The 12684-nt window shown below is 40.9% G+C and overlaps 1 protein-coding gene across 1 annotated transcript in view; it reads left to right on the forward strand.

Annotated features, from left to right (window-relative positions):
• Positions 1–12684, forward strand: part of LOC131682153 (laminin subunit alpha-1) — a 465292-nt gene that overhangs the window by 420414 nt on the left and 32194 nt on the right. The window contains exons 11-14 of the mRNA XM_058963402.1: positions 9118–9408; positions 9479–10803; positions 10870–11260; positions 11324–11541. Of these exons, the coding sequence (XP_058819385.1) occupies positions 9118–9408; positions 9479–10803; positions 10870–11260; positions 11324–11541 (2225 nt within the window). The remainder of the gene's footprint in view (positions 1–9117; positions 9409–9478; positions 10804–10869; positions 11261–11323; positions 11542–12684) is intronic.

Genomic DNA, 12684 nt, shown 5'->3' on the forward strand with positions numbered 1-12684 from the left:
CACTGAACAAACAAAGAAATCAGTTTGCTCAGTAAAAAAAAATGTCAACTGTGTTGGCTCACCCGGCGAACACGTATTCCTTAACAATGACATGAAATGAACGAACATTTGGAATTACATACGATAAAATAGGTGTAATTTTGAAAATAATAAAATGAAAACTACTATTCATTGCGTAACCACGGTGGTTCATTTTCAAAGATAGTAAGTCTATGAATTATCTTGTAAAAATAGGTGTAACGAAAATACTAGTTCAAAACTTAAATGACTAACTTTGAAGTTTTGAAGCTTTGATTTGGATTCAACTTCCAGAATTTAGTATAGCTTCCACAGTAGTTGTGTTTTGTGACTGACCAAATTAGTAAAAATTGGCAATTAATTTTCTATGGTATGCCCACGACGGCGCACCGGTCGCAACTAAAGCTATTCTACTGGGAAAGGGAAGAAATAGTAATTAGATACTCATTATAGCAACAGGCTCAGTATACCTTTGCATCTCCACGAGAAACTATAGAATGCTGTTTGATAACTCGTATAAACCAAATGGGCCGATATTTTATAAATAGTTGAGCTACAGTCGCTGGACATTGGAGACCATGTACTATTATTAGAGCTCTAGAAAACAAGTTTTGCGTAGGGTGGGCGTAGCGTAGTTGGTAAATCGATTGCCTTGTACGCAGCGCACCTGAGTTCGAGTCCCGACTCCGCACATAGGGTTATAAATTTTTCATAAGAGATTTTTCTAACCCGAAGAGGCGAATGACCTTAAGGTTAAAACCTATATAATCTAAATAAAAAAAGTTTTGCTTGCCATAATGCCTCAACCGGCTATATATAATATAAGGAAAAACAACATATCAAAGAATTTGTGTTTCATTAAAATTCTAACCGGAACTACTCGCGCAAGCCACTTGAAAATGTTTGAATTTTCACAGTTTCAGTGAATTAAAAATGTTTCAAATCGATAAAATATAGAATGTCGATGTAATTCTTGTTGATTGTATTGAGTATTATTTATTCAAATCTTCTTCATGCTGATTTGGTTTTTAATAATAAGCGCAATAGACAAAATGCTACCTTCATAAAAAAAATTCGAAATAAAATCATCCATTATGTGGCAGAAAAACAGGAATTCCAGTGATACGCAGCACATAAGAGTATTGGACTGAAAAAATTTCAAAAACCGCCATCAGGTGCATTATACTATATCATTATATTCCGTAGTAATTTCTGCATTAGATGGCAACCATTTTCGAATTTTTACATAAGTTTGGAAACCCTACTATCTGTCAAAGGTAGAGGTTTCTTTATTCTGCTTTACTGCTTAAAAATTTCGCGTGGAAACTAAACCAAGCATTTGTGATACAAATTGTATTTCAGCGATTGTAAAAAAAACATGCAAATGTTCGTTTTACCCCCTTCAACTCCTTATTAGCGTAACTATCAATGTACTATGATCTCGGAAACCAGATCAGCATTGAGTTCAGATAAGCATTTTTCGTATTCGCAGATTTCTTGGTTATCCGACATTATAGAATAAAACTTTGTTCGATGATGGTTATCGACGTTGTGTCTAAAGAATAAAGCTTTGAAAGATTTTTAAAAGAAATCTAAATAACTTTCTAAACCAAAAAAAAAAACTATATTCGACAGTCTCCGTTGAGAAGAGAGTCAAGTTCCACTTCAAGATTTAAAGTTCCATGCGCTAAAGTTAGCGATATGTTTTTTTCATCGCTCACAGATAAAAGCATCAATAAAATTTTGGTTTCGTAAATATTTATTGCGATTTGAGTTAATGTTCTGCTGAACGAGTTCATAAAACAGCGGGATTATCTCAGAATTCGCACCATCCGTGTTCGTGTGGAGAAATAAGCGTTAAATGCAGAATGTCTGCTGATTGACGGGTATTCGATTATTTTGAAAAGTTTTATGAATATTTAGTAACGTTAGATTTACGAACTTTTGGAAAGCGTCCCTACAAGTGTACCGCCACATATGCCGCAGTTATTCCAAAGCAGTTAGTACTGGCTGTCAGTATTCACTTGAACTTTTGACATGACCTGGAATTAGATCAGCACTCCATTTGATTTATTTGCCCGGCAAAAAAATCCTACGAATGAGAGTGGAAATTATGAATGATCGATCGATGAATGAGGAGCCTACGAACAACGGTGTCGATGCATGTAAAAAACGTACCGTGTTTCGCTCGATTGGTTTCGCAGCTCATTGAGTGAGCGAATCGCAATCAGCTCCAAGAGACTTCCCCCGAACCGATACGGCTCCTAGAAAAGACCTGCGCGCGTCAGACCTTCAGCAGCGGGCAATCGCCATAACATCCTTCGCAGCCGCACCGCATCCACTTGCACATTTGTGCATTCTAAAGTGAAGTGACGGCAGTAGAGGTAAGAAAATGGATGCATGCGCTACTGGATGTGCTGTTTTACAATCAACCGCATCAAGCCACACGTAGGACTACTACTACTCGGTCATTGTTTTAGACGGCTGCTGGCAGCACAGGAAGTGGCCTGAAGGCACTTTATCAACTGACATGTGAAACCTCGTGCCATCCATCGTCAACGGGACTACATACACTGCTGGCAATATGCGTGCGAGTGCAGTTGCATAGGCGTGTGTTGCATAGTAGTGAAAATGATGGACTATTCACACATTGCTGGATGATGGTTGATTGTTGCTCTTTCTGTAGTTGTTGTGACATCGAATAACAATTGACTCGCATCTATCGACGCTTGATTTGATGCGCCTATTCATGCGTGATTTGATTATATTTTAGAGGAAGTAATCGCACGTGTTTTGATTTCTCACATTTATGCGGATGAAGATTCGCGACATTAGGCGCCTATACAATAGGTAGAAGAACCGTACTGATTTACATTTTTGAGGATGCATTGCATAACTTTTTCAACGACAGAAATTAAATAATTCCAATAGCAGTTATGTTGGATATTTTAAATAATAAAAGTATAAGTTTCTATACGTAACGAATTTCTTGGTGCAATGAATTGTGTGATGTATCTCCCTGAATGTGACACGAAAAAAACACTTTTTAGCTAGAAACTTTGTTGTGATATTCATCGCACACTAAATTAATTAACACAAGCCACAACACGAGATAATAATAGAATAGAATACAATAATAGAACACAATAGGAGTGTTGAAAGTTGTGGTGATTTTAAATTTTATGTCAATCTATATAAAATGTTCATTAGGCTTCCTGCATACACCTGTAGTTTTTAAGTAACCGTAAATAAAAAATAAGTAATGATTTTGTATTAATTTGGCACCCGGCAATAAAATTATCTAGTTCCAAACATATGATACTGTAAGCTAGAAAATTTTTCATCGATGGAATCGAAAATGTTGGTGATTTGAATTTTTATGGTGTTTTGATAGACTTCAAGCGATGTGACCCACGGTGTTAGTCTAAGAACATTTAAGGGGTGTTATATGTTGAGATGCGGGGAAAAAGGAAAAAGTTTGAATTTTTGTAATCAGGAATCAGAATATTTTGGCTTAAATGGCATGTCCCCGTATGTAGTCGGGAATTTGCACATTGCCGTGTCTTTTCATCATTTCCTGAGCGGAAGGAAAGGAGAAGGAGGAGGGAGGAAGTAGTTAAACTCACAGCTAGTTCTCTTTACCATATTGGATAAGAAACTTTAGTAAGTTTCTGAGTTTCAGTCGTCCAAACATGATGAAAACGCAATTGCGCTACCACTGCAGCTGGGCAGTTACAATTCAGATAACATGAGGATCCGTAGTCGGATTCACAAAGATCACATGAAAAAGACTCAGCGCGCTGAATAGTTGCCATGTCATAATTGAGTTTGCAGTGGCCCGGTTAAAGCCCTGGTCAGCATGCCGCAGTGGAGCTTCGAAAAATGTAGGAGATTTTTCGAAATCACTGGGCACCGTTGTTATAGAAACGCCTTTGTTCGGCGACACGTTTATAGATTTCTCCAATAATTGCGGTACTCGGACGAAGCTCATGACCGTATTTTTTCCCTTACCCAACTTGTCGAAATTGGCAGCGCGGGTTCAGGACTAATGAAGTCAATCGCTGAACCTGCCCTGGCCAATTCGTCAGCCCATTCATTTCCAGTAATACCGCAATGTACAGTAATACCACAATGTTCGGGTAGATAATGTTGACAATGCTTAATTCTTCAATTTGGGTTCGGCACGCGATCACTAGCTTGGACCGTGATTTGTCTGAGTTAAGGGCCTTGATTGCAGCCTGACCATCGGAGCAGAAGTTTATAACTCTGCCGGAAAAACTCAGTTGAAGGGCCGATTGTACCCCGCACATAATCGCAAAGATTTCTGCTTGGAATACAGTGCAGTATTTACCTAGTGAGTGAGATTGTTCCAATCTCATTTCACGACAGTAAACACCAGCATCAGTATGTCACTTCATCAGAAAACCGTCAGTGTAACAGACCACTTGCGTTTGTTGTTGGTTTTCCATATAGCCAGATAACCATTCCTCTCGAGAGGGAATCTTCACATGGAATGTCCTGTAAGGAAAGCTACATGTGAGTGTAATATCGCTGAGAGCTAGAATATCTTTACCCCATGTTACCATTTGTGACCACAATCGCGTACTGGTAACAAGATCAACATGGTTACTGTTCCAAAGCCCAGTAACCTGCAGCCTGTATGCACATGATAGTGCTTCTTGTTTGAGGTGTATGTGTAATGGTTTGATATTCAGAAGTGCCTCAAGAGCAGCAGTCGGAGTTGTGGTGAAAGCACCAGTCAACGCCATGAGCGCTATTCTGTGTAGATGGTTTAACTTTGACTGGACTGTCATCACCTCTCCCCTCTGCCACCACACAAGGCATTCGTATGACGGTATTGGACGTACAATTGTCGTGTAAATCCAATAGATGTATTTAGGTTTGAGATCCCAGGTCTTTCCAAAAGTTCGTCTGCACTGCCCGAAGGCCATACACGCTTTCTTGACTCTGAACTCAATATGTGTCAATGTGACCAGACCAATTCAGTTTGGAATCCAATATAACTTCAATGTATTTGACTTGATCTGCACACAGTAGCTCAGAATCAAAGAACTGCAAGGGACGAACGCCGGTTGTTATTCGCTTCTTCGTGAAAAGAACCATTGAAGTTTCGCTGTTCGACCACTGTGCGACAGCCCTTAATGCTTGTTGCATTAAGTCAAAGATTATTTCGATGCAAAGTCCATAAATTAATATTTGGTAATCGTCAGCAAACCCGTAGGTCGGAAATCCATGCTCATTGAGTTTCTTCGTCAAGCCGTCGGCAACCAAGTTCCATAACAAAGGTGACAGAACGCCATGCTGAGGACAACCGCTAATACTCAACATCCGTATCTCAGCCTGTCGCAGTGATGAGCAAAGAATGCGGTTACTAAGTATTGCGTTTATCCAACCCGAGATACATGCAGATCTCCCATGACCGTGCGTCGCTTCCAGAATAGACTGGAAGGACACATTGTTAAAAGCACCCTCAATATCTAGGAATACACCCAAGCTAGATTGATTGAGCGAGAAGGCTTTCTCAATGTTGTAAACAACATCGTGAAGCAGAGTTATCGTGGATTTCCCACACTGATATGCATGTTGCATTTCGAGCAATGGATATTCAACTAAACTAACGTTCCTGATGTGATGATCGTTTATCCGTTCCAAAGCTTTTAGAAGAAAAGAACTTAAGCTGATGGGCCTAAAACTTTTGGCTTCTTCATAGCTTGAGCGCCCCCCTTTGGGAATAAATTTAACAGTTATTTCTCGCCATGCTTTCGGGATATACCCGGTAGCAAGACTGGAGAGCAAAATCTTTTTCAAGACATGTTTAAGAATATCATATCCCTTTTGCAGTAGCACGGGAAGTATTCTATCTTTTCCCGGTGATTTATTTGGAGTAAAGCTGTCAACTGCCCACTGCGTGCTAACGCCCACGAGTCCGAATCACCAGAATGAGATCTGTGAACATTATTTAGCTCCGGATCGATGCAACCTGAAAAGTGTGTGTCGAAGAGACAATTAAGAACATCTGTTTCGTCCGTCACATAAACACCATCATCTGAAAATCTTTCGATTTCGAGCGAATTTTATTTAACCTGCTAGCCTCGTTCAGACTGGAGACATTAGTGCATAGCTTTTGCCAGCCAGCCCGTTCTGCAGATCTAAGACATTTCTTATATGCACTACGAGCTGACCTGAAAGCCCTGGAATCGTCACGCTGACGCCGGTTCCAAGCTCTTCCCACATCCTTCTTCATTCTTTCAAGCTCAGCCCTCCACCATGGGGTTCCCTTAGTCGTTTTAACAGTACGAAGTGAGCAGTAGTACACAAAAAACCAATGTGCAAAGCATTATTGATCGTTGTTTGTCTTCGTCCTTAATTTTTGAAAAGCTTTGACCAATCAAAAAATAAAGCTCATATCTACTAGACAACACCTTCCAAGGCGATGTTAGCGGAAACTCTAGTGATATGGAAGATCTCACTCTCTTCTAGCATCTGAGCCGTACATCAAACATTAAGTATTAGATTCAAGGTCCACGCGCGATTCCCTACGCACTATAAATATGTCGTTTGCTACTTGGTATTTAACCCAATTATGGAAACGTGTCTGATAGGGAGAGTGGAGATGCCAATTTGTCATTAACATTTCGCAGTGAATTTCTTCACATTCATTCGGGATATCTTTTATACTTTTTGTACGCTTGTTTTGTACTGCAAACTTTGGAAATGATCATTGAAGTGTTAATAAGAAGCAATACACCCGATGGCTGGCTGTGCGGAGTTCAAATTGATTGTTTCGAATTATCGGAAATTGATCGCCAGCGACTTTCATACATATTGCTAATATCATGTTGCCTATAGATGAATAGATGATACCTGTATTATATTACACGCGGTTTTATCTTTTTATGTAACACCCTGCGGATGAATAATTATTAAAATGCCAATTCGAACGCCATTCATATTTCTACTGGAGGTCGCACTCCTGAAAACTTTGATCTAAAATGAAAAGACAAAGCGCGTGAGTACTTAGCTCAATCATAATATCTACCCAGATATATCCTGATTCATTTCCGTACTTAATAACACCAATCCTATGATTCCTCGGTGATAATAAGCACAAGTGTTGAACTAATATTCCTTCACATCACAAAATTGATCTGCATGGGCGTGGCTATCTACGTTATTGATCATACTATAATCTTAGTCTCTTAAGGTTGCACGTTGAGTATGATGTACTACGCCCAAGTAGCATACGATTGGTTCAATATACAACTTCAGCAGGCTTTGATCATTCACGGGAAACTCACGGGCGGTCAACTTAGTTATACTATTTTTTTTAAAAGAATTACTATGTATGTACAACAACTATGTTGCCAAAAATGGAACCCATTTGTTGCCAAAATCGGAGTGTGCAAAAAAACGGAGCATGCCAAGAACGGAAGTGCCAAAATACGGAATCCTACTCTACCAGTTCACGTTTCCTTAAATAAGATGTCGTGATTTTATGAACTATTTCACGAGCATGGATGGTGGCTTGTGAATAATATACTAGGAACCATGAACCTGCTCACAAATACTTGAATAATATTTTATAGTTTTGTAAACCATGTCATAACACGGGTATTTAGTCCTGACTAATATATCAGGAGGCATGAACTAGTTTACAATGATTGACAGGGATCCCCCAAATTTTGTGAAATAGTTCATGAAAAAATATGTTTTGATTTTGTGAACTTTTTCACAACCACGTAAACTAATAATGTTCAAGATGTAATAAATCATGAATCAGTTAACGTCGTATAGTCGGACACTGAATATTTTCCCTAAATCTATATATGAAATCACGAGTCCACCATTGGTTTTATGAATAATGCTCATAAAATCATAAACTAGTTCAACCACAGAAAATCGATTTGCTAATGACATGGCGAAAATCATGGCTGCAGTTCACAAAACAAAATCAAATATCTCCACTGATAACTGCGTTATGTAGGCGTTACTGAAGTAAAATTGAGCATAATTATAAAACACTAGCTAATACCCAACGCGCGTTGCTGCGATTTTCAACGAAATAGGAGGAAAACACAATTCGTTCCGTAGTGCCATCTGGCGGGCAGATAATCCCCAACCAATAGCACACAAACACGCTCCATAACAAATGCCTACTGTGTACAATTTTTTTACGGAAATCGGTTAAGCCGTTTGGGAGTCTATAAATCATATATATACATACTTTGACTTTTATAGATATAGATAGATAGATAGATAGATATGACTTCAGTTTATGGTCCTGTTTTCGTAACGTAAAAACGTGATTGTTCCAAAACTCATGGCACATTATTCGCGGTTTTGGGAACAATTTTTTCCATGCGCACAAGATGCAGTATCGAAGCTTCACTATCGACATTCACGAATCCATCGCCTTCAGCGGTTCAATAACCAAATATTAATCAAATATTTGATTTATACAAGATACCACATAAATCATATCGATAAGTTATCAAAATTATCATGATAAAAGCAGTAGATTTACGATCGAAACAACGAAACAAAACCTTCGGCATATGGCCTCAACATGCGAGCGAGATTTATGCAAAAATTCGAGTGAAAACGGGAACCGTTTCTACACCCTACCCGGAGACCCGGTCAGACCGAGCTCGCGCCTGGAACCCATACAGGGGAACTGCTTCCAAGATTTATGAGTGACATGAACTTCTGGGCGAACAGATCCGGGGGCATTTATCGGGTGAGACTGATCTGCTGCCCGCACGTTTTGGCTTTGTGGGCCACTGGGGAAACACGAATCTGCTGTCCGACTTTCTTGTCTCCCGCCTTGTTGTCGTGGATTGCATATTACGGTCAGACTTGTAATTAGGAGCCCATAAATTACTTTCGGATCGTTTATTTTTCTTTCGATGCTTCGGTTCGACATGGATTGATATTATCACCCCTCTCACCGTTTTGCATTTTGTCATCTTTTGCTTGTTTACATATTCGAAATCTGTTGCAGATTGCTTGCGGCGATAGCTTGAACTTTCTTTTGAAGTACCATTCTAATTTTTTCTGTTCTTTTCCATTTACTTTCAGGATGCAATTGTCACATTCAGGGTTCGGTGAAACGAATTTGCAATCAGCACAGCGGCCAATGTGTCTGTAAGCCGTTCGTAGAAGGACGCCAGTGCAACGGATGCAAGAAGGGCTATTGGAATGTGGATTCAGGTGTCGGTTGTATTCAGTGTACCTGTGATCCCAACGGAAGTGAGCGTCAAGAGTGCGATGCGTACACCGGTCAGTGCTTATGCAAGGTCGGAGTTGAAGGAGTCAACTGCGAACGGTGTCAGCAGGGTTACTATGGATTTTCTAGTCACGGATGTAAAAGTGAGTAAAGTAGATAACTTAAATTGAAGTAGTTTTTTTGATAATCTTAATTATTCTCACTTTTACACAGGATGCGAGCAATGTGCTAGTCCAGCGTATGTGTGCGATCCTGATACGGGCCGTTGTGTATGCCCACCGAACAGTCACGGGCACGATTGTCGATCGTGTGAGGTTAATACGTGGGGCAATGTGTTTCAACGTGGCTGCCGGCACTGTGAGTGCGATATTACAGGATCCATCGGCAAGTCCTGTAATGGACAAACTGGTCAATGCAACTGCAAAGAAGGCTATACCGGAAGACAGTGCAATGAGTGTGCCGTCGGGTACTATGAATATCCTAATTGTCATCGTTGTGACTGTGATGAGCGAGGATCAACTTCGCAACCGGATGGCAGTCGAGATTGTGACGACAGTGGACAATGTCTCTGTAAACCGTTGGTTTTTGGGCGCACTTGTGACCAGTGCAAATCTGCTACTTTCGGACTGGCGTCGGTAAATCCGGATGGTTGCACGAGATGTTTCTGTTTTGGACGGTCACAGGATTGTGAGCAGAGTGAATTTTCATGGGGTCAAATCAGATTGCAAGGATCACGGAATCTCAGCGTGGAATATGTAGAGAAGGATGAGGACGACTTCGATTTTGATTACGTTGTAGTGATCCAACTTGAAGGAACGAAAACCAATCGCGAGGATGCGGAGATTAAGAATATGAACAATTTAGATCTGATTCCAAGTTCGACGGGAAATGTGTCGATTGGGGCATACAGTGCATTCCAGTATCCGTTGTATTTCCAACTACCACCACAGTTTTTAGGAGATCGTACTACTAGTTACGGGGGATTACTTAATTTCAGTCTAGTCACGGTAGGAGCATACAGGAATATCCCCGAAGCTTCCCTTCGTCAATTTCCTTTGGTGCAGTTGCATACACACGATGAACTTGTTTTGGATTTTTACGAGGATGTGATCATTTCCCATCAGGAAGTTGTTCAGCATTCTGCTAGAATACACGAAAATCTTTGGAAAAACCATTACGATGGACAACCGATTACGCGGGCAATTCTGATGGTTGCGCTACAGAATGTGCGACACATATTTGTACGAGGAACCACAACGGAAGATTTCCGGCAGGTTGTGTTGACCAATGTTACACTGGATGCTGGAATTTTCGTAGCAGGAGCAGAGAACAACCGTGCCTATGGCATTGAACGGTGCATCTGTCCGCCTCAATACAGTGGATTGTCATGTCAGAACCCAGGACGGGGATACTATCGGTTCAAGCCTCGGTTACCGAATAAGGTTCCAGAGACTATCGATGACTATATTGGTAAAGTATTACCTTGTGATTGTAATGGAAGAAGCAACGAGTGCCATCCAGAGACAGGAGTTTGTTTGGTGAGTTTGAAACATTTTACCTTAGCGACAGTAGTCTCAACATGACGTACGATTTTTTTGTTTTAGAATTGCCGCAACAACACTGGTGGAGACTACTGTCAGATCTGTGCGGAAGGCTTCTACGGTAATCCAAATTATGGCACGTGTGAGGCGTGTCCCTGTCCGGAAACAAGAAAGAATTTTGCCAAAGGATGCACGGTGCAAGGTAATGATGTCAGCTGTATTTGTAAGCCTGGCTATAACGGTACGCTATGCGAGTCTTGTGTCAAGGGTTATTACGGATCTCCTCATTTGGAAGACGGTCGGTGTGATTTCTGCGACTGTAATCGAGAGGGTAGCTTATCGGAGGAATGTGATGCTCGATCAGGACAGTGTCATTGTAAACCTGGCATCACTGGACGGAAGTGTGATCGATGTGAGCTACCGAAGCATATCGTGCAGAACTATAAATGTAAACGTGAGTATTGCAATCATTACGATTATAACAAGCAGAATGCATAATTTTAAATTCTTATTGCAGCATGTGACAATTGTACGGTTATCCTGATCGACGATCTGAATGATTTGACCCTGCTTCTACAGCAGGAAACCGTTCACATTGACCAAAATGGTATACCTGCTCCCTGGATTGAGTTGGAAATGTACGAGAATGAATCCGAAGCCTTGGGTACTGCTGTGGGACATCTGCTTGATGCGAAGGATCGTGTTACCAATTTTGACCATTCTATAGTGGACAACGTAAGTTCCCTAATTATTTAGATTAAAGAACAACATCAGTTAGATATACAGTACCCAATTGGATGGTCTGAACATAACATGTATACCCCGTGGTGTGACGGTGTAGAGGGTACTGCACAGATCTTATAAGCCACTAGTTCGTATTTTCGAACACTTTGCAAATTAGACCGATCACATCAATGATTTCCGCTGTCTCATTACAGTTTTTGTGGCACTGAGCAAATAATACATTTTTATTCTGAGTATTACAATGAGGGATCTATGAATTTGGCTTCTCTAGTTGTATCTTTTATTTGAGACTAAGTTTGTGAAACACATAAAGGCTTTGTTATCGCCAAAATCAAGGGCGTCTTCTTTTGCAGCTGTTACGCACCTCCGCGGCTGACGATCGATTGATTCATAGAAATACTCAATAAGGTAGCAGAAGAGCTTATCGATCGAAGACCAGACGTCATAGCCGTCGATTTTAACGCAGTAGAATGGTACAGCCACTTCATAAACTCAAAGGGGACCTTTCTACTCAAGGCCGTTTCAAAACTGAACGTAGATGTTGCCAACGATATTACAACCAGCACCTACCGCCGGGAAAGTAGAGCATCAGTTATGGGCGTTACCTTATGCAGTCCCGGGCTGGCAGGACGTTTGAATTGGAAAGTGTGCGAGGAGTACACCCATACCGACCTCCAAGAGATCCGGTACATTATAGGAAGCAATAGACAGTCGGAAAAAGGCATGTAGTTCAATCCAAAAGACAAACAATGAAGTTCGACAAGAGAGTCTTTGTTGAGACGTTGAGGCTTTTACGCCGCAACCATGCCAAGAGAGGGTAAACCAAGGTACAGTCGCTGCTCAACCTTCTGATTGAACTAGATGATTGCTGACCTACGTACAAAATGCTACCGAGCCCGGAGGAGAATGCAGAGAGCCCACAATGTCGTTGAAAGAGCAGATCTAAGACCAGCGTATAAGTACACATTCAAGAGTGAAAGCAAGCTCCGTAAAAAAGCCTGCCTGGAGGTGCTTTATCGTAACACCAATTCAACGCCGTGGGGAGACACCTATAGAGCTGCCATGACGAAGATAAGCGGATCGGCAGCACCTACGGATAGGTGTCCGGAGAGGATGAGAGTTATCGTTGAAGTG

The sequence above is a fragment of the Topomyia yanbarensis genome, chromosome 2, assembly GCF_030247195.1.
Source record: "Topomyia yanbarensis strain Yona2022 chromosome 2, ASM3024719v1, whole genome shotgun sequence".
In the NCBI taxonomy this organism is placed as follows: domain Eukaryota; kingdom Metazoa; phylum Arthropoda; class Insecta; order Diptera; family Culicidae; genus Topomyia; species Topomyia yanbarensis.